Raw genomic sequence first — 19,486 nt, forward strand, 5'->3', positions numbered from 1 at the left:
TTGGTATTATTTACAATAAAATATAATTCGATATGCATATTCATTAGTTCAAAAATTTATCACATAAAATTTCATAATAAAGGTAAATAACTGTAATGATAATAATAAACCTCAAATATATTATAACAGCTATAAACTCAGGTTAAATTTAATATTTTTTTTTCTACCTTGTCAACTTCACTCAATAATGAATTTGTATCGCTAACCATAAATCCTGTTTTACTCAAATCCAATAATCTCCTCTCTAAGTCTTCCCTATTTAATTCGTATTTCAAGCATAATTGCATCAATGGCACATATAAGGCTAGAAGGTCACTATCACTCACACCTTCGTAACGATGCAAAGCTAGTTCTGCCCATTTTCTCCATATAATACCATTTGCTTGGACCCCGCACCCTAGAAGTCTGCATAAAGATATGAGCACAGCTGGTGATCTGTCAGTAAAAACCTATAAAATAAATGAAAATCTCTTGTTAAAATATTCATTTTTAAAATCTGATACATACCTTATTCAGTAACAAAAAGTTGGCTTCTAATATTGGAAAAGCCTCATTAAATTCTTTTCTTTCCAATAAATCTTTAGCTTTAGTCAGTTCTGGTTCTTGTAAGAAGACTAGAAGAGACTTAGAGTTTCTCAGGTTGTTATTTGAACTAACATATTTTAACATTGTCTCAAATCCAGTGCTTCTTGATGAAATAAGAGAATTGTCGAAATTACCCAGTAAAACCTTTTTAGGAAATTCTACTGTTACCATTAGATCTGGGTATTCCATTTTCAAAGAGTTGTACAAGCTAAGAAAGTGAGTATACCTTCTTTCGATCAATGAAGGACTCAAATCATCAAACCCAGATATGTGTCTTACTTGTAGATTATAAACTACATATTTTTTGTCCTCATCATGTATTCTGGCAGAAATAATTTCAAATACCAGATTACTTCTGTCATTAGCTGAAACTCGAATGAAAACAATGGAACAGGAAAAATATTACTTTATAATTACCTGATATTTGAGTCATTCTCTCAAAATAACTGCGAACTTAATTATTACCATGAAATATGAACAATAGTAATATAATGTGCTGGATATCTATTATAAACCAACAAAACTAATATATTTTTATCTACAAAACTTAAGTTAATATTTACAAACAACGCAATGACTCACAGGAATTTGCTCTCATTAAAATTGAGTACATAGAGATAATTTAAAAATTTAACCATCAAATTGGAGAAGACATCAATGTTTTCTGATTGTTTAAAATTTAGATGACTACCAATCAATTAATATCTATTCTTCTCTTCAAAGTCATGTTTTATAATTTGGCGAGACTAATATTCTTTTACATGACAAAGATTTGAAATATTTGAATCTTTCGACTTTCTCCAGCGGAAGGGGAAATGCAATATTGCAGTTGGCACTGATTGTACAATTGACATAAATGTCTGAATTTCTGAAGTTGAAGTTACGTCTTGGACTATTGAGCTGTCAAATGTTCAAGAAAGTCTGATCCGAAAACAAAAACCAAATAAGTTATGAATAAAATAATTGTTGATTAATTTAAATTCTTTGCCAATGGAAACGTGAGTGTATTTGAAAAAAAATACCACAATTAGCATAAATAAAACTTACACGTATTTTACTGGAAACGTCATTAGGTGTTATAAATATTGTAAAAAATATTGAAATATCACGATCAAGATGCCTTTATTTGGAAAGTCGCAAAAAAGTCCTGCTGATGTTGTGAAGGCGCTTAAGGAGGCAGTCAATTCTCTGGAGAAAGGGGATAAAAAAGCTGAGAAAGCACAGGAAGATGTGAGCAAAAATTTAGTGCTTATAAAGAATATGCTTTATGGTACATCGGATGCAGAGCCCCAAACGGATATAATAGTGGCGCAACTTGCCCAGGAATTATACAACAGTAACCTGCTACTTTTACTCATCCAAAATTTGAACCGCATTGATTTCGAGGGTAAAAAAGATGTGGCACAAGTGTTCAATAATATCTTACGAAGACAAATTGGGACCAGATCACCTACTGTGGAATACATTTGTACGAAGCCTGAGATATTATTCACCCTCATGACTGGTTATGAACACCAAGAAATAGCTTTAAATTGTGGTACAATGTTGAGGGAATGTGCTCGATATGAAGCTCTGGCAAAGATTATGTTGTATTCAGATGATTTCTACAATTTTTTCCGATATGTTGAAGTGTCCACTTTTGATATAGCGTCAGATGCATTTTCCACTTTCAAGGTATGTCAATGTTTTATTCATGGTATTTTTGTATTAATATTGAATTCTTCTAGGAATTGTTGACCCGACACAAGGTTGTGTGTGCAGACTTCTTAGAAACAAACTATGACAAAGTATTTGAACATTACCAAAGTCTTCTAAATTCAGAAAACTATGTCACCAGACGGCAGAGTTTGAAATTATTAGGGGAACTCCTACTTGACCGACACAATTTTACTGTAAGTCCCATTAATCAGATAGTTTTAGGTGAGATTACTAGTTTGTATTTTTTTAGGTTATGACTAGGTATATATCTAATCCAGATAATCTAAAATTAATGATGAATATGTTGAAAGAACGTTCCCGAAATATCCAGTTTGAAGCCTTCCACGTTTTTAAAGTAAGTATTGTTATCTAATTTGATTGTCTGATTCAAATGAAGTAATATCCATTTCTTGGGCCACTGTAATTTAAAACTAATATTAATCTATTTGAAGATTCTGGATAGACAGACAATATAAGTATTTTTTTTAGGTATTTGTGGCCAATCCAAACAAACCAAAGCCGATCCTTGATATTCTTTTGAGGAACCAAGAAAGACTAGTAGATTTTTTGATGAAATTCCATACAGATAGAGCCGAAGACGAACAGTTCAATGATGAAAAAGCCTACCTGATTCGTCAGATCCAAGAACTTAGGCCAGTGGCTGGGCATTAAATAATAATTGAGTTGAACATTAGACCTATCGACTCTATCAATTTATAAATTGGCATATCACTGCTGTCTATTATTAGTTGAATTGAGTGAAATTATTGTCGGCCCCTAATTTTTTTTATCTAATTGTAGGATGCACACTTTGGGCTTGTGATCTCATCGAAAGATTCTTGAAGTGTTTATGTGCATTTGGTGCTATTGTCAATAATGGGTTAATATCTTGTGTTATTACATTAGTTATGTTTTTATTGGATGGTGTAGTTATGTTATATGCGATTTCTATACAAAATAGTTTCAGAAGGAAAAAGGATGGTTTGTGATGAGTTACACCAAGCAGCTAATCTAGTTGAAACACTAGATGATTTTAACAATAAACATTTTTAAATGTAATGTTACAATATACAAGGAGATTTTATTTTTTCATCAAATTGAAGATCCTAAAATTCCAATGATTTCCCTTATTATATGTCATCATCTGTCTTTTTAATATCCCACTTTTTTATTATTTAAACAATAGGGGCCTTCTAAAATTGTTTCTACAGTAAGTAGATATTAACAATATTATTTTGCTAGTAGTAATTCTTTATATTCTTTCTATAATGTTTCAATTTTTTCAATAAATTATTTTCAGTTTTTGTTTGGTTTTTCTTTTTTATTATTTATGAATGAATGAAAATTTTATTCGGTCAATATTTAGGAATAATAGTTGTATCCTTGTCAATTAAATATTTACAAGTTGAAGAAGTGATAGTTGAGTTAAATTGGTGACAGCAGTGATGTTTTATAATTAGTTAAACCATTTAGATAAGCAGGACATAGTTCCTAATAATTTTTTGAGAAGCTAAATGCCTAAAAAGCTATTTTATTATACCTGCCCAAAATATTTGCTGGGTTGACTTAGTTCATTTAATAAATGGTAAATTGCCTCGTTTACCCAAAGATTCAACTTTATTTTTTCAAGTAGGATATCATTGATTGATATAAGCCTAAAACAGGACCTCACCTTGTTCTTTCTAGCCTTTCTTTCACCCATGTTTCAAATATATCCTGTATTTAAAAATTTGTATTCAATGTTATGAGACCAGATCAATAAAATCTATGATACAGATTTGGTGTTTATATTGATTCCTAGTTTTTTTTTAGTTTATATTTTTTTCGCGCTTGTTCCAAATTTTGAACAAAGAATGGTTTTAAATCGAAAAATCCGACTTACTGATGAAGAATTCGAATTCGATTAATTCTCAAACGTACAAGACTTGAAATCTATATGAAATTTTTTTCATCAATAATTGAAAAAAAACCTGATCTGATCGAACAGACTTTCAATGGTCAGAAAAACAAAGGAATGTGGAAATAGTAATTCATTTGACATGAAATTAATTAAAACATAACAGAAAGTAAAGATTGAATTTACTTGGAGAATGTTAACATTTATCATCCATGTTAATAGGATAAATTTCAGATTATCAGCCATATTTTCAACTAAAATGAAAAAACAGATCTGAAACAATTTGTCAAAATAAATTAGTAATCATTTCAATATTAACAAAAAAAATAATCAAGTGAAAATTTTTTCAAAAATATAAATAATTTTCTACATTCCTTTTTTTATTTTACAGTAATAAAAAAAATGAGGGTGAAAATACGATGATATTCCTTTCACTAACCTTAATAGGAAAAATGATATTTCAATCATTTTATACCATTTTGTTCCTTGTATTTTTATGATACAATTTTTTTGAATCAAAATCAAACATTTGAGATACCATTAATTCTATTTGTAGTTACATCAAATAAGTTTATTCATTATAAACACATATAAATACATTACCTACAACATATAGTATAAAATGAAATTCACAAAGAAAAACTAAAAAAAACTTATTCAGTAAATTTTGTTTTAATTCTTAATGTAAAGTTTCCATTGAAAACTCAAAATTTGTCGGCTTATCAGGATCCATCTCATCGAAAAACACTTCGACTTCATTCCACAAATTGTGTACTATGCAATAAAAAATAAATTCTGTTCAGATAAAAAAAATTCACTTTATCAAAAGTTCGCCACTCATGATTTCGACCACCATTTTGCTTCGGAGATACGGCATGTCTTCTTGCTTAAACGTAAATTTGGCATTGCGAGAATAAAATTCTGCAAACGTACAGGAGAACATGCCACAATCACTACCATTCATCTGTTGGGGTATATCTCTGACACATTCTGCGGTGAAGTCACTAGTGTCATAGGGAGTTTTCTTTTTATCCATGTGTTCGAATTCCAGGTACCCCCTGAGGGCATTCAGGCATTTTGGATTGCTGCTGCCCATACTGTCGTAATATCTAATTGATTTGTTCCTGTTAACAAAGTTCATTATTAAGCTAGAGATCTATTGGTATCATACGTTAGGTTTCTTATTTTTCCACAAGCTTATTTCAGAGGAACACCGGGCAATTATTCTGCCAAATATATATAATAGGCTAGGTGACAGTTTTTGAAATCCCCTCCAATAATGGGGAAATACATCTACAAGATAACAAAAAGATGTGGGTCGTAGTAATCGAAAATCACTGTGTTATTGATGACGTTTTCAACACTGTCATAATTGATTGTTGGACTCACTGAATTTCAAGGTCAAAATTAATTATGTTTGTCTGACGTTCGTCGTTTATACGATAAGTCTCGAAAGGAACATGCTAGAAATTTAAACTTTTCAGGGTCCGAATATCTAGTTGAGTTCGTTAATTGGTAAAATGAAATGAAGATGTAAAAAGTGAGATATTGAATTCAATCAGGTTTGAATAGGGAATTTTTCGGGGGGCAATAAGCCTTTAACTTCAGTGTACTGTGTTCACTATTTAAATTTTCTCAAACAATTTTAGCCAATATAATGATTTCTGAAATCTTACCTGAAGTCTATAATGGACATACACCAGTGGACGCCCAAATGGATAGGTACACAAATGATATCCATAGAAAAGACATCTATTCTTCGAGTCCACCTTTTCAATGATTCTGGCCCGTCTTTCAACAATTTTGGATAAAAGAATGTGTTGAAGCAGTGAGCTTTTGGATAATCTCCCGCAGTGCTTCTCTCTATTATAAGGTTCATGTAGAAATTGATGACCTAAAATTTTATCACATGCTTTATTATCGATTCAAAATAGATTAGTGATCGATTTCAACAATGGGCTATTGACAAATTCCTCTGATCTCAAATCATTCAAGTTTTTAGAGCTTTTTTTGAATATTGAATAAAATTATTCCTTTTGTCAAAAAGCTCATTGCATTAATTGAAAGAAAAGAATTCTAACCATCTAAATTGTTTTAATCGACACTGTAAATAGGAGATAATTCGCAAAGTAAGGAAATTGAATTCGATTAAATCCACTTTATACATTACCTCATCGTTCAGCCAGTTCAAGCCAGCTAACGTCAATATATCTTTTCTGGTGATATTGAGGTTGAACTTTCTGACTAGAACTTCATTAGGAGGTCCTTTAAATGCCCTTTCCACAAGGGCATATTGTTCTTGTGTGAGTGAAGGTAATTCAGGCTCTTCAATCTCAATAGGAAGAACAGCTTCTTTTATTTGAAGGCATCTATCTACCTGTCTGGTTAGATTTCCTATTCTTATATCCCTATTGATTTCATTCAGTTTTTTGGAAGACTCTTCAAGACATTTTATATCCTTGGTTCTCTCTTCAATCAAATTCCTATGCCTTTCCACTCTGAAATTCCATTGTAAATTTAATTTAAAACCCTAGCAAATTTGAGAAATTCACCTATTGAAAAGATACGATAGTAAAATACCCATTTGAATGATTGATGGAATGTGTTAAAATTAAAAATGAAGCTTATTAGTTTTGAATAAAATTGATTCTCAACCAAAAATTCTTGACAATTTTGAGATATTTCAAAATTATTGTATTGCATAGAACACACAACGTGAGCACTTCTCCTCCTATTCATCAAGCTGAAAGTTTTTTTGTAATGTAATAACTTCAACTATCCGAAGAATATAATAAGAAAATAAGCTTCATGAACAAACAGGGCGATATATTTTTATATTACCGGTATCCAAGGTGGTCCAATTAAAACTTAATATAAAGTGTTTCAATAGAAATGATGCGATTTGAAATTGTTTTAATGGGGATACTGCATTATTTTCTTGCAAATAATGAGCCGATTGATTGAATTATGTCATCCATTAATTTTTCTTAAATTTTCCTAAATATTCACAAATAAAAACTGATTTGATAAAACAATTTCCAAATATTGTTGAAGCATGTATCTTTCCATGATTAACCTACTGCACAAAAATGAAATTACAAATTTCGAAAAATAATACAGTGTTGCCATTATAACCATTTTAAATTGAATCACTACCGATAGAAAAACCTTCATCATTAAGGTGATAATATTAATAAAAATAAATAGAAATTAATCCAAATGCTCGGGTAGTTTATTGAGTTTTAATCATAATTTAAAAGATAAGTGTTATATCCTCATTCCATTAAAAAATGTAATTAGTATATTTTCTTTTAAAATAGCCTACTTACAAAATTTATATATAACTCTTTGAAACTCTCGTGATGAAAAAAAAAATATATAATATGTTTGTACTTACAAGTCTGCCAACCATTTCTGATTGGAAACATAAGAAGTATCAACAATCTTCTTGAAAGAATTAACTGGTTCTATTTTGAAATCCTTTTCCGGAGATGGAGGCCTCGGTAGAATTTCCACATCTGATTCAGAATCTTGAATTTCCACAGGTTCATCATCAAAGCTGCTCAAAACTTTTTTTATTTTATCTCTCACTGATAATTTCCCTGATGAACTACTCCCATTTTGTTCTTCGTGTGTGAGGTCTATCAAAGGTGCCACCAAGCTGTTATTTCTAGATTTCTTCGTTGCAAGATCAACAATTTTCTTTCCTCTACTGCTGAAATCATACTTCGACAGACGGCTATTGGGTGTGAAATACTGGGAACTATCGTTAAAACTATTATCCGATGACAAATGAGACTCCAAGAGATTCTGAAATTCTTTTTTGTCATCCAATCTGTTGGTGTATGAAGAAACTTGTCTTCTATTGACATTACTATTATCACCCATCATTTGCTTTGAAGTTACCTGCCTAAGGTTAGTTGTATTATTTTGTTTTTCTGATAATACATTGTGAAAGAGAGAGAATGGTTTTATAAATCTAGAGTTATATGTCTGGATATCTTTTTTTTTAGTGGAAGCTTTATATTCTCCAACAAATTTTATTTCATCATCGTCCTCTCTCATTCTCGTATCAGCAGGAGTTGATGTGTTATATTTTTTTTTAAATCTGTGTTCATTTTTGGCATAATCATCAAGTAGAATAACCTCTTTGGGAAAAGAATACCTAGGGGACTTTATATTTTTCATAGGCCTCCTTATAACATCAGGAGAAATCAAAATATCTGAGGAGAGAGAAAATATTAACCTCTTCATCTCTTAGCTATAATAATTAATGACTCACCATCCATTTCCCTGCGAAGAGGACTTTGAATTCTTCGAAACTTTGGACTGCTAAATATTTCAATGTCTTCAAAATCATCGGTTAACCTGAAAACCATTGATCTCAAGTTATAGCATTCATAATAAATGTTAGTGATTCTTTTATTTGATATTTTCAGGTGATATTCCAGAAAAACTTGGGAAATATCAATGAATCATTGAATAAAACACCAAACCAACAGTGTCAAGTGAGGAAATCCAGAAATTATTCTTACCTCCTTTTTCTTATAGGTTCTGGAATGTTGAAACTGAATAGATTTTTGATGTAGTTCAAGAAGTCCATGATATATTTCCTGGATATTTTATAAAGGATCTGAAATTAGATAAACCGTTGTATTGTAATCTTTATGGTAAAGGTGTTACAGTCTTACCTGATGTATGTCTATTATTATTGAATTGTATCATTTCAATATAAAATAGATTGTTACCAACAATTCAAAAATGTATCATGTATATTTCTATTATTTTTGTTTGTAACACTAGATTACTTGCGTATCCTAATATCAATTTTCTTATAAATTAAAATCATAATTTTCTATGAAAACCACAGAATAAGGTGACATGTTGACAGCAACTGTTCTTCCATTGTCATGAAAATTTGCTTTAATGAACTCAAATATCATTATATAATAAAGTTTCCATTAATTTCATTTGTTAGTGATGATTCGGTATATCAAAATCATTCATCTTTTGATTTGACCAAGATTAAAAAAGTTCATGAATAGTGACAGTAAAGTTTGTAAGTGTTCTGTGATAGTGACATGAGGAATTCATTGTTGACAATCGGTTGTCATAGATTCCAACTGTCAATTCATTACGCTCTACGCTTGCGATCGCGAATAGTTCAGTAGTTGTCAGTTGAGGAAAGCAGAGTTTGTGTTGTGTTGTGCGGACATGGCTTCCCGTAAAAAGCAAGACGAGAAAAACTTGAAAACTCTTCGCGAGTTAGCTGCCTTGTCTTCTAACAAGTACTGTTTTGACTGTAATCAAAGGGGACCCACATACGTAGATATAACAATAGGCTCATTTGTTTGCACTAAATGTTCTGGATTATTGTAAGTACCGTTCTTTCTTCATATTATTTCGATTTGTTTTGAAAGACGTTTCACTACCTTCTTCTTAAAGAGAGGGATATTAATTTTTAGATGTGGTGGTAACTTTCTAGATAAGTTTATGCTCAGTTACTTGTTAATGGTATCGGAAGATATTGGTGTTAATTTAGACCTCTTGTGGAGCTATTTACTTTAATAAGGGAAAACGTGTGGTAGAATAATGACCTTATTCTAATAAGAAACCCATTCAAAAGTATTCTATATTGTTTATATGATTATGCGACATTGAGTTCTTCATATCTTTCAAATCTCCTTTGTTTTCCTCATCTTGTTGTGGTTGAATAATATTTATTTATTTGAATGCAAATCATGCATTAACATTCCGATTTCTTAATGGGCAAGTCTCGATCCTAACGAAACAAAATTAGAGTAAATCTGTCTTGCTCGATCATCGTGCAATGAATCTGCTGCAATAATATCCATATACTTTTACCAAGAAAATCATAAGTTGATTTCTCATCGTGTTGATGTCATACCTACCTGCGCGCGGTATCCAACAAACAATCTAAACATCTACAACTGCGTGAGTGGTACCGGTACCTTGCCGTACCAATGGCACCGTGAAAAGTTGTTCCGTGAACGTTAATATACCAACTTGCGGAAGGTTCTTGAACATTTATTGGAAGTTCTTACAGCTGTCTCTGTGTTCTTTTTACTTTGATTTCCTTCAGGAATAAATGAAATAAATAACAATTGATAACTCATTAAAGTTCTTCATCCGGATATATCATTTGAATATTACATTGTTGAAGACGAATTGTAATTATTAAAGAGATTGAAATGGCGAAGAATGTTAGTTAAAATATCTATTGTTCTGAATTGCACTCGAAACCTATAATAATAATTAATAAATTATGGTAAATTGAAGAGACTTTGCTCTTACCAATCCCACGGAATGGGAAACAATGGATTAAACACCATCCTGACTTCATTCCATCAATATAAGTTGCATAATATGTAGTCATCATTGGATGATTCTTCTTCCTTCAGAATGGCGAGTGAAATTGAAAAGTGTGAGAATTTATAAATACGGAATTAAATTATTCATTCGAGAATTTCTCCAGTAGTTCCGCAAAAATCATATCATCAGGTTTTTAGAGTTGTTTTTTTTTGTTATCTAATTACTTTCGAAAATATTCCTATCTTCCTTTATTTTCCCTTCTAATAGTGGTCTGATCTGTGTCTACATCATGTAATTGATATTCTGTGATTAGATTGTTCCGTGATTAGATTGGTTAATCTGGGAAAACATGTCCAATATTGTTTAGTCCGGTTATCGAACTGGTATTCTGCAATCACTACATTAAAATTATAATTTTTTTTTTGTACAAGCATCATACATTCATACGTATGAGTATTTTTACGGTTTTGTGCATATATCCAGGATGCAGGTGTGCCTTTCAGGTTCGTGCGTTGGTACCACTTGTGTTATCGAAGAATGTATTTCAACAGCTGATTTTGCTCACTCGCTGCCGTTAGCAGTTGTTTCCGAGATCAATGACTGGTTTATGTCTTGTTGAGTGTTTATAGTGTGAAATAATTTTCGTTTTGATTTCCTTGAGGGGTTTCCTTGAGCAACCCCCACTAATTTTTTACGTAGAATCGACTGAAATATACTGACTGAAAAAATATAGGTTCTAATTTGAAAATATTGAGTTTTCATGAATTTGAGTTGGCCAAGTTCATGATCTTATAAACACCCTGTACATTTTTGATCCAAACTGAAAACAGTCTTATAATATTACGTATTCGCAGAATTCAAAATGAAAACGTTTTTTTCGAAAACACAATTTTTTTCTTAAGAATCCCATTAACTCATGAACCGTTGAGTTTTTACCAAAGGTATGGCATATTGCCGAAATTGTCATTGAAAAACTATCTAAGTTGTAGAGATCTGAAAATATTTGAGGGAAAAAGATCATTGTTTCAAACCACAACGTGCAAATTTTCAGCACATAATTATGATTAGTTTTCCTTAAACGTCTAATAGGCCATCTCGGTGAATCGCCCTGTATAACAACGGAGATCGTCGCCCATTTCTCCAAGGCGCCAGTTTTCTTCAATGGAAAGTGACAATCATCAAAAACGTACCACCCATTCTATTTCAGCTTCATTTGGTCGTTTAGTGTCAATGCGTTCGTTTTCTACTCGCTAACCCATTTGAACTCGACTGGTGAAAGTAGTCGAAACTGCCTCACATATAAATAAATACATATATTCAAATTCGAGTCACCAGTGTTGTGGTAGATATAGTCACCTTTCTGCGGTGTGCTTTCCTTCTGTCAGTCCGCTCGATTTCTCGTATAGTTCAGTTTAGTTTGGTGCCCAAACAGGATGCAGTGCGCCAGAAAAACCACGAATTTCGATATGTGCGTATTATTATCCATTTTTCTTTAATCTGATTAGTGATAACGAGTAGCTATAATAGTAAAAAAAAAGAAGAAATCTCTATGAACCTTATATCAACCTTTCATCTTCTTCTATGTACATAGATAAACGGCGTAAACCCATAGAATATTTAAATATAAGATTCATGATCTATGATTGCATCGAACCTTCTGTCTTCTATGTACATAGGCCCACGGTATAAACTCATAGAATATGTATACAAGATTCATGATCTACGATTGCATAGAACTCGCATTGAAGAGTTTTCATGACCTCGCACAGCGTTGCGAACATTCTGAAATTTTATTGGCTCGATTGATTTCTATAAAGAATCGCTGTGTTCCTTACAATGTCAAGGATTTGTTCGACGCGATGATTAATATGGAGTGTATCAATAAGGTACCATCGTGTCTCGGTAGTTGGGCGATGGCGACCTTGAAATTAACACGATTATCTCGTTGCTATTCATTTATTTACAGTATAACTGATGATGAATTACCATAAGTGATGTTTTTTTGCCTTGCATCCATTTAGGCTTACAGCTTTGTTTTGAATTAGCACGTCAGGACTGCTTGGTGGCATGCTAGCGTTTTTATGATTATCGTAAATTCGAAGGTTGATAGCTTGTTGTCTTTTATTTAATTTTTATGCACATAGTTGTCTATGAATATGACGGTGTTTCTAGGGGAACTTTTCAATTATTTCTGAACGTATATGTTTCGACTATGAGCATAGAACGTTGTAATAGTCGTGATCTGTTATCGGTTGTCAAATATAAAAGTTTGCTGATTTTTCGTCCTGAATAGATAAACGTGAATGAACTATTATCGCAGAAAACAAACTTTTTCGGAATAAAATAAATATTTCGAATCTTAAATTGCATAACTGTTTGCTCAGCGATAACTTATGAGAAAGGTTCTCCGAATTGAATTTTTTTGTATACCGTGAAATGTGCAACGGTCTAGATCATTTTATGTAATCGTCTTGTTTTGAAGTTTTTCAGTTGGATTTAACAATTTTTCTGGAATTTTTTTCAGAAAACAAAGCATTTAAAAATACTAAATGAATGCTTGAAAGCCATTATATATCTACGCCAAATTATCGAACAGTACATTCCGCATTTATAGTTGTCCAATTCGGATGAAATTAAGATGTCTAAAAACTTACTCTTGATGAACCTTAAGATTCAAATGGCGACTTTTGAAGAGACTAGCCTTCTTGGATTAATGACATTGGTCCCTCTTCACTTGATTTCCGCATCGTGTCTTGTGGCGCTCACGTCGTTTTTCTGACAATATCGTTTTGAGGTTAGATCAAAATTCAATCAACTTTTGACAAAACAAATGAATATTTTAAAATGATGACGTTGATTGGTCAATTCTTTGTATAGTGCCACCTTAAGGAAGAAAAGGGAAAAGGGTCCCATGCTGAGCGAGTCGCCAGTATTATCTTGAACAAAATCTAGTCAGTGAACACACCAGTATTCTAGACATATTAATTGAAACCGTTCTTTTCATTGAAATTCCAATTTGTAATAAACTCGACATTTAACCAAAAATTTTGTCTCTCTTCCTTCTTGCATTTTGACATTTCTTCTACTTTCCTTGCAACTAACCGATAAATTTTCAATAAATCAGTCTTCATCGAAAGATATTTTATGGTTCAGAGGGTTGTCAGATCAGAAAACCTATATTTCAGTGGATGTATCAACTGAAAGAAGATGATTTAGAATAGATATCTCCTTTTAGCCGTCTTCTATCTTCATGCGCAGAACGTTTTTCATAATTTCTACAAATAGTTGGTAATTTCAGACTCTATCGAAATATGTAGAAATATACGGGGTGTCCCATTGAAAAAAATTCTCATAGCGATATCTCATACAATATCAGTTTGCGGAAAATTCAATCAAATTCGCTGAATTCTACGTAAAAAGTTGCTGCAAAACTGTTTTTACAGGATTGAAAAATCTTGAACAGAAAAAAAGTAACAACAATATTTAGAAAATGAACATTTTCGAGAATCACCCGGTAACTATGTATCGGTGATAGCTATGGAGATGCGATTTTCGCCAATGAGTTTTTCATGAAAAATGACCCTCAGACACTGACATCCGTTTTCGCCTATCTAGTATAGAAATAGGACTTCCTCTTCAAAAGTGTCCAATTTGGCCCACCCTGTACATAAATTCAACTCTGTTGAAATTTGCACCGGAGTTTCACCTCCGTCGAAGGCAGAAACCAGGGAATTCGCAATGCATCAGAGGATCACGTGTACTCATCACATTCAACTTCTAATCGTTTACTAGATCAGCGATTCGATCGAATTAAAAACTAATCGATTCGCTGAATATAAACGGTGAAAGGCACGCATCCATACCGCCCCGTATCTCTCGACGGTTTATTTATAAGTTAATTGAATACCTCCACGCATATCTGCCACAGCTTCTTTCGTCCGGCTCACCATTAGCCGCCTTGTGACAGATGCCTCGAAAAGAACTGTAACATTCTGACCGGAGATGGAAATATGCAGCAACGAGACGTATGTATGTACCGAGGTCGAAAAAATACACATCCGCCACTATCTCGATAAGACGCAGTAACGCGACTCTCATTGGCTCGACTTTGAAACATTCCAGCGGTATTCCACGTTTCGCTATGCAACGCCAATTACTCGTTTTAGTTGCAGGATGATATTTTGGATAATTGTCAGCCCTAATTTTGCGTAAGCGAATACATAATTTTCCTTGAAAGGCGATTAATAAGGAATAAACGCTGAACAACAAGGTATTTGTTCCATATTGTGTTGTATTTTAGAAGTTATGAACGTAGTGATTTCGTCTTATCTGCATATTAGTTGATATGATTCCACGATTAGTATATAGAATTATGGCTTCGCCTGAACTCAAGCGACGAGCCACTCGTTTCATTGAGTTATCCCTTCAATTTCCGTTAGCGTTTCATTTGATCAATTATTGAGTAGGTTTCACCTGAACTCAAGCGACGAGCCACTAGTTTTATTGAGGTATCCCTTCAATTTCCGGTGGCGTTTCATTTGATGAAATATTGGGCTGGCTTCGCCTCATCTCAAGCTACGAAACACTAGTTTTATTGAGGTTGGCGTTTAATTTGATTAAATATTGACCAGGCTCTGACTGCGGAAAAACCCAAACCATCAGACGTATCACAGAAGTATGTACTGTGCGATCATACAATGGTAAACCCGAAGACTTGCTTGTAGCGACCCTAGAGTCTATATAGTGTCTATAGAGTCTATATGTTCGTTTGTATACTTATAAGTTTTTTTTCATACTTGTAATTTTGTTTTTTATTTGGCTAGATAGACAAACGCTTAATGAATAAAATGAGCAGGCTCCGCCTGAACTCAAGCGATGAGCCACTAGTTTTATTTTTTATTCAATTTCCGTTGGCGTTCCATTTGAACAAATATTGAACAACTCTGTGACTGCGGATGAATCCAAACCATCAGACATATCACAGTAGAATGTACTATGCTATCATACAATGGTAAACCCAAAGACTTGTTTTTAGCGAGCCTACACGGAAAAAAATCGTAATCTACATTCAAGTATAAGGATAATCTTGAACAAATATTCTAAATCTAAGTTGTTTTAATATTGCGTTGAAACTATTTTACTTGAAACAAAAATATCATTCTTTCATTTCAAGAACACACATATACTTGTTTACCAAGATTACAATATATTTAACTGAAAATTTCGTGTTCTCGATTCAACAAGATCACTAGTATAAAAGCAAGAATAGCTATCAAGATCCATTGAAAATCATTTTGTTTCCTCTAGAGAAAATGTAATACATGAGTCAAAATTAATAGAAGTCGATCGAAGTCTAGTTTTGATATTGACTTGAAAGAAAACCATTCTTATAACTAGAATATTAATCATCAAATGTAGTAAAAATTGTTTTGATGGAAGAGTTGCACTGATTATATTAAGAATAGCTATCTTGGTTAAAATCTAAAATATCTTCCGCGAATTCAACTACTGCTTTTCTGAAGCATACACTATTCTTCATCCAAATACTAATATACGCAAGCCAAATACAGATACGCTCTACTACGGCTGGCCGTTTGTTCCTGCGCAGATTGTGGTTGGTCGGAGCGAATGATAGGGCTTGCGCATGATGCTAGTCTAGATAGTTGGAACTAGTGGAAAGTGGAAAGTTTATTGGCAGACATTTTCGAAGTCGAAGAGAGCAGGAACAGTTTTTTATAGTTTAGTGTTTATAATATTTTTAGTGATTTATTATTATGGAGAAAATTCTAGACGAATGGGAATTGGCCGATTTGATTCCAATATTCAAGGGTGAGTACCTATATTTACAGATATTCTGAGAAATTGTTTTATGCACTTCGTTGGTCTGAATGAAAAAATTAACAGATTGATTGTTGGCCAGGTATCATTAGATTTTATACTGAAATTCACGCTTTGGGTTTTCAGAGCATGGAATAACACCTGATAATATAACAAAACTAACAGAAAGCCTAATTAAGGAATTGATCCCTAATATCGGAAAAAGGATGAAATTCACTGAGAAGTGGATTAAGATAGTAGAGTCGTCGGTATGTACTCAAGTATGTTCACACAATAGTTCATGCAATAGGTGATACAAATTTAGTACCTGTTCTAATTTTAGGAAACAAAGATATATTTTTTTAATTTTTGTTATACGTTTTTTTTATGATGATATATTATATATTTTTGACGAATGTTATATGTTTATGTTGAGAAAATAAAATGTGTTCAATTTTTCCCTTTGTAAATTCTGTTATCACCCAAAATTCCATTTTCAGGTACCTCATAAGAAAAATATGGAATGTTGAGTGATCCTTCGGAGAAAATAATTATTGTTGTTATCCCTCCATCAGCTATCCGTTTTTTAACGATGTGATATTAGACCTTCCATATTTAATCATTAAAAAAAAACTCGATCTTCTCTCCAAAATAATCTGTTGCCTAATAGAGGATGTCATTTATTTCAAAAACCAATATTGAGGGATTATACGATATATGCCCAATATGATTTGTCGAGATAAATAATATCGTGATACCTAATATGTTAATACTGCCTGAAAGGTACAAGTTTCTCTATATTTGAAGAGATAATAGATGATTTCCAAAATAAATTCAACTTCATTTCACGTAACTCAAGTATAATACAATTCGAAACTCGGTGGTTTACAATTCTTCGGGTATATTAATCGCTAGAGGTAACATTACCTCCGAGATTTAGGGTACTTCATTATGTACGATTACTGTAGAGTTGTACCAAGAACCTTATATTCCTTACAATTCGTACAAATCTACAGTAATCGTACACACTGAAGTACCCTAAATCTCGGACGTAATGTTACCTCTAGCGATTAATATACCCAAAGAATTGTAAACCACCGAGTTTTATTTATTCTTATTTGGAAACTAAAGAAGTTTCGTCAGAAGATTGTTCTATGTTCGATCCAAGAAGTCTTATTCTTATTCGAAGTTTTGGGTAGGTTTACTCGAAGAATGTTCTATACTCATTCCAAGAAGCCTTATTCTTAATCGGAAACTAAGAAAGTTTTGCCAGAAGATTGTTCTATGTTCGATCCAAGTGGGCTTATTCTTGGTTAAAGTAATCCTTCATCTTGATATAAAAGTTATTATACTATTCTCAAGTTTACTTTTCCTCATATGAATTGTAGTGAACATTTACGTTTAAGAATAACGTGCATCTTGCATTGAGTCAAGTTATGCTTGCGGATATATGAGTCTAATATTGCTTCCAGTCAAGACTACTAGTCTTGGATATAGCATATATTTTTTTCAGTGTAGAGTCGATAGATTATATGAATAAATTCGATGTTCGTTTGTGTCCTGAAAAGTTGTTTCATACTGATGATTTTGTGTTTTATGTGTATAAATAGCCAAACGCTGAATAAATAAAATGAGCAGGCTTCGCCTGAACTCAAGCTACGAGCTACTAGTTTTATTGAGGTATCTACCTTCTATTTCGTTGGCGTTTCATTTTATCAAATATTGAGCCGGCTCTGTGACAGCGAAGAAACCCAAACCATCAGATATATCTCAGAAGAAAGAAGGAAGTACTATGCGATCATACAATGGAAAACCTGAAGACTTGCTTTTAGCGACCCTAGAGTCCATAGATTATATGAATAAATTCGATGTTTGAATGTGTCCTGAAGTTGTGTTTAATAATTGTGATTCTGTTTTTTATGAGTCTAGATAGCCAAACGCTAAATGAATAAAATGAGCAGGCTTCGCCTGAACTCGAGCGACGAGCCACTAGTTTATTGAGGTATCCTTCCAATTCCTGTTGGCGTTTCATTCGATGAAATATTGAGAAGGCTCCGCCTGAACTCAAGCGACGAGCCACGAGTTTTATTGAGGTATCCCTTCAGTTTCCGTTGGCGTTTCATTTGATCAAATATTGAGCGGTTTTCGCCTGAACTCAAGCGACGAGCCACTATTCTTATTGAGGTATCTATTTCATTTGATGAAATATTGACCAGGTCGGTAATTGTTCCAATGTTCCTCGAATCGATGAAGCTTGAACCAGTAATAGATTCTTTACGATGTTGATTCGTACCTTAAAACGAAATCGTCAGGATTGAAGGCTGGATTTCGAACGTGGAAGGGAAGTAATTCAGCGCTTCAAACACACAAGGTTTTCGATCTGGTATCACCATCGCATCGACCCCTTTGACCTCTTTTCTCCGGAATTACATTCGTTCCAACGTTTTCTAAAACCCAAGAGAATCCGATAGAAATCGGGCTAATGTGATTCTGATATCCTCCGATTCGCCTATTTCAGTTTCGATCGATATACTTTCGATGGCAGCGTAATTATTCGTTCGTCTCTTCGTTCGTTTACCTTTTTTTTTCCTTTCTCATCGATCTATTGCTTGCTTAGAGCCGGGGCAGGTTTGCCGTAGGGGAGAGGTACGAAATGTAAATGGACGTAGTAGTTTGCCGTAAATATTTGGCGATGTAGGATTTGTTTGGATTAGGAAACGAGTCGATCGTTTGTTTATTGTTTAGTTTCGAGGAAAAGGAGGTCAATTGGTCACGTATAACTACTAGAGAAACAAAGTTCGTCGTAGTTGTACTCTCATCTAGCTCGAAATCTTTGCCGATTGGCTATTTGGCAGTATGAAAAAAGGTGATCTATTTATTAACAGCCTCATTGATTAGACTAGAACGATATCGACAATAATATATCATTGAATAAACAGTCTTTCAAGACTGCAATAATTCTAACCATCATCATCTCGTTAGATCAACGAAGTGGATTGGTCAAACTATCGATGATGACGATTTCAGGTGGACATGCGTATTATTTCAGCGAATATTTGGTTTATACGATTCTTTGTTACTTCTAGTATGTTGTTTAGTGTGTTTATCTAATTTAGTCCGAGGTTTGATGTTTTTTTGTTTGCTAAAATGCCTTGC

The 19,486-nt window shown here is 33.0% G+C and overlaps 4 protein-coding genes across 11 annotated transcripts in view; 2 read left to right on the top strand and 2 right to left on the bottom strand.

Moving 5' to 3' along the window:
• Positions 1-4: 4 nt before the first annotated feature.
• On the bottom strand, positions 5-1,417 carry LOC123677586 (sorting nexin-20). Of its 4 annotated transcripts, none has more exons than XM_045614203.1 (4): positions 1,168-1,329; positions 1,003-1,089; positions 508-950; positions 5-449 (listed from the first exon to the last, which is right to left on the bottom strand). In XM_045614203.1, the coding sequence occupies exons 2-4, from the start codon at positions 1,016-1,018 to the stop codon at positions 138-140; spliced, it is 771 nt and encodes a 256-aa protein (XP_045470159.1). In that variant the 5' UTR covers positions 1,019-1,089; positions 1,168-1,329; the 3' UTR covers positions 5-137. The 4 variants fall into 4 exon arrangements, with proteins under 4 accessions (XP_045470159.1, XP_045470156.1, XP_045470157.1 ...); XM_045614200.1 differs by having other exon boundaries at positions 508-956; XM_045614201.1 differs by having other exon boundaries at positions 1,003-1,417.
• Positions 1,418-1,460: 43 nt separating this feature from the next.
• LOC123677584 (protein Mo25) lies at positions 1,461-4,060 on the top strand. Its single transcript, XM_045614197.1, has 4 exons — positions 1,461-2,259; positions 2,313-2,477; positions 2,534-2,638; positions 2,773-4,060. The coding sequence occupies exons 1-4, from the start codon at positions 1,702-1,704 to the stop codon at positions 2,953-2,955; spliced, it is 1,011 nt and encodes a 336-aa protein (XP_045470153.1). The 5' UTR covers positions 1,461-1,701; the 3' UTR covers positions 2,956-4,060.
• Positions 4,061-4,651: 591 nt separating this feature from the next.
• LOC123678145 (sentrin-specific protease-like) lies at positions 4,652-9,028 on the bottom strand. Its single transcript, XM_045614987.1, has 7 exons — positions 8,872-9,028; positions 8,716-8,813; positions 8,463-8,548; positions 7,578-8,403; positions 6,351-6,678; positions 5,857-6,074; positions 4,652-5,304 (listed from the first exon to the last, which is right to left on the bottom strand). The coding sequence occupies exons 2-7, from the start codon at positions 8,781-8,783 to the stop codon at positions 4,995-4,997; spliced, it is 1,836 nt and encodes a 611-aa protein (XP_045470943.1). The 5' UTR covers positions 8,784-8,813; positions 8,872-9,028; the 3' UTR covers positions 4,652-4,994.
• Positions 9,029-9,307: 279 nt separating this feature from the next.
• The window catches only part of LOC123678146 (arf-GAP domain and FG repeat-containing protein 1), a 71,084-nt gene continuing 60,905 nt past the window's right edge, over positions 9,308-19,486 (top strand). The window contains exon 1 of one of the 5 annotated variants that reach the window (XM_045614988.1): positions 9,308-9,555. In XM_045614988.1, the coding sequence (XP_045470944.1) occupies positions 9,395-9,555 (161 nt within the window). In that variant the 5' untranslated portion in view covers positions 9,308-9,394. Of the gene's footprint in view, positions 9,556-11,800; positions 11,982-19,486 lie in introns of those variants that run through there. The other 4 variants (XM_045614990.1, XM_045614991.1, XM_045614992.1 and 1 more) reach the window with 4 other exon arrangements.

This window comes from Harmonia axyridis, chromosome 4 (assembly GCF_914767665.1).
Source record: "Harmonia axyridis chromosome 4, icHarAxyr1.1, whole genome shotgun sequence".
NCBI lineage: Eukaryota > Metazoa > Arthropoda > Insecta > Coleoptera > Coccinellidae > Harmonia > Harmonia axyridis.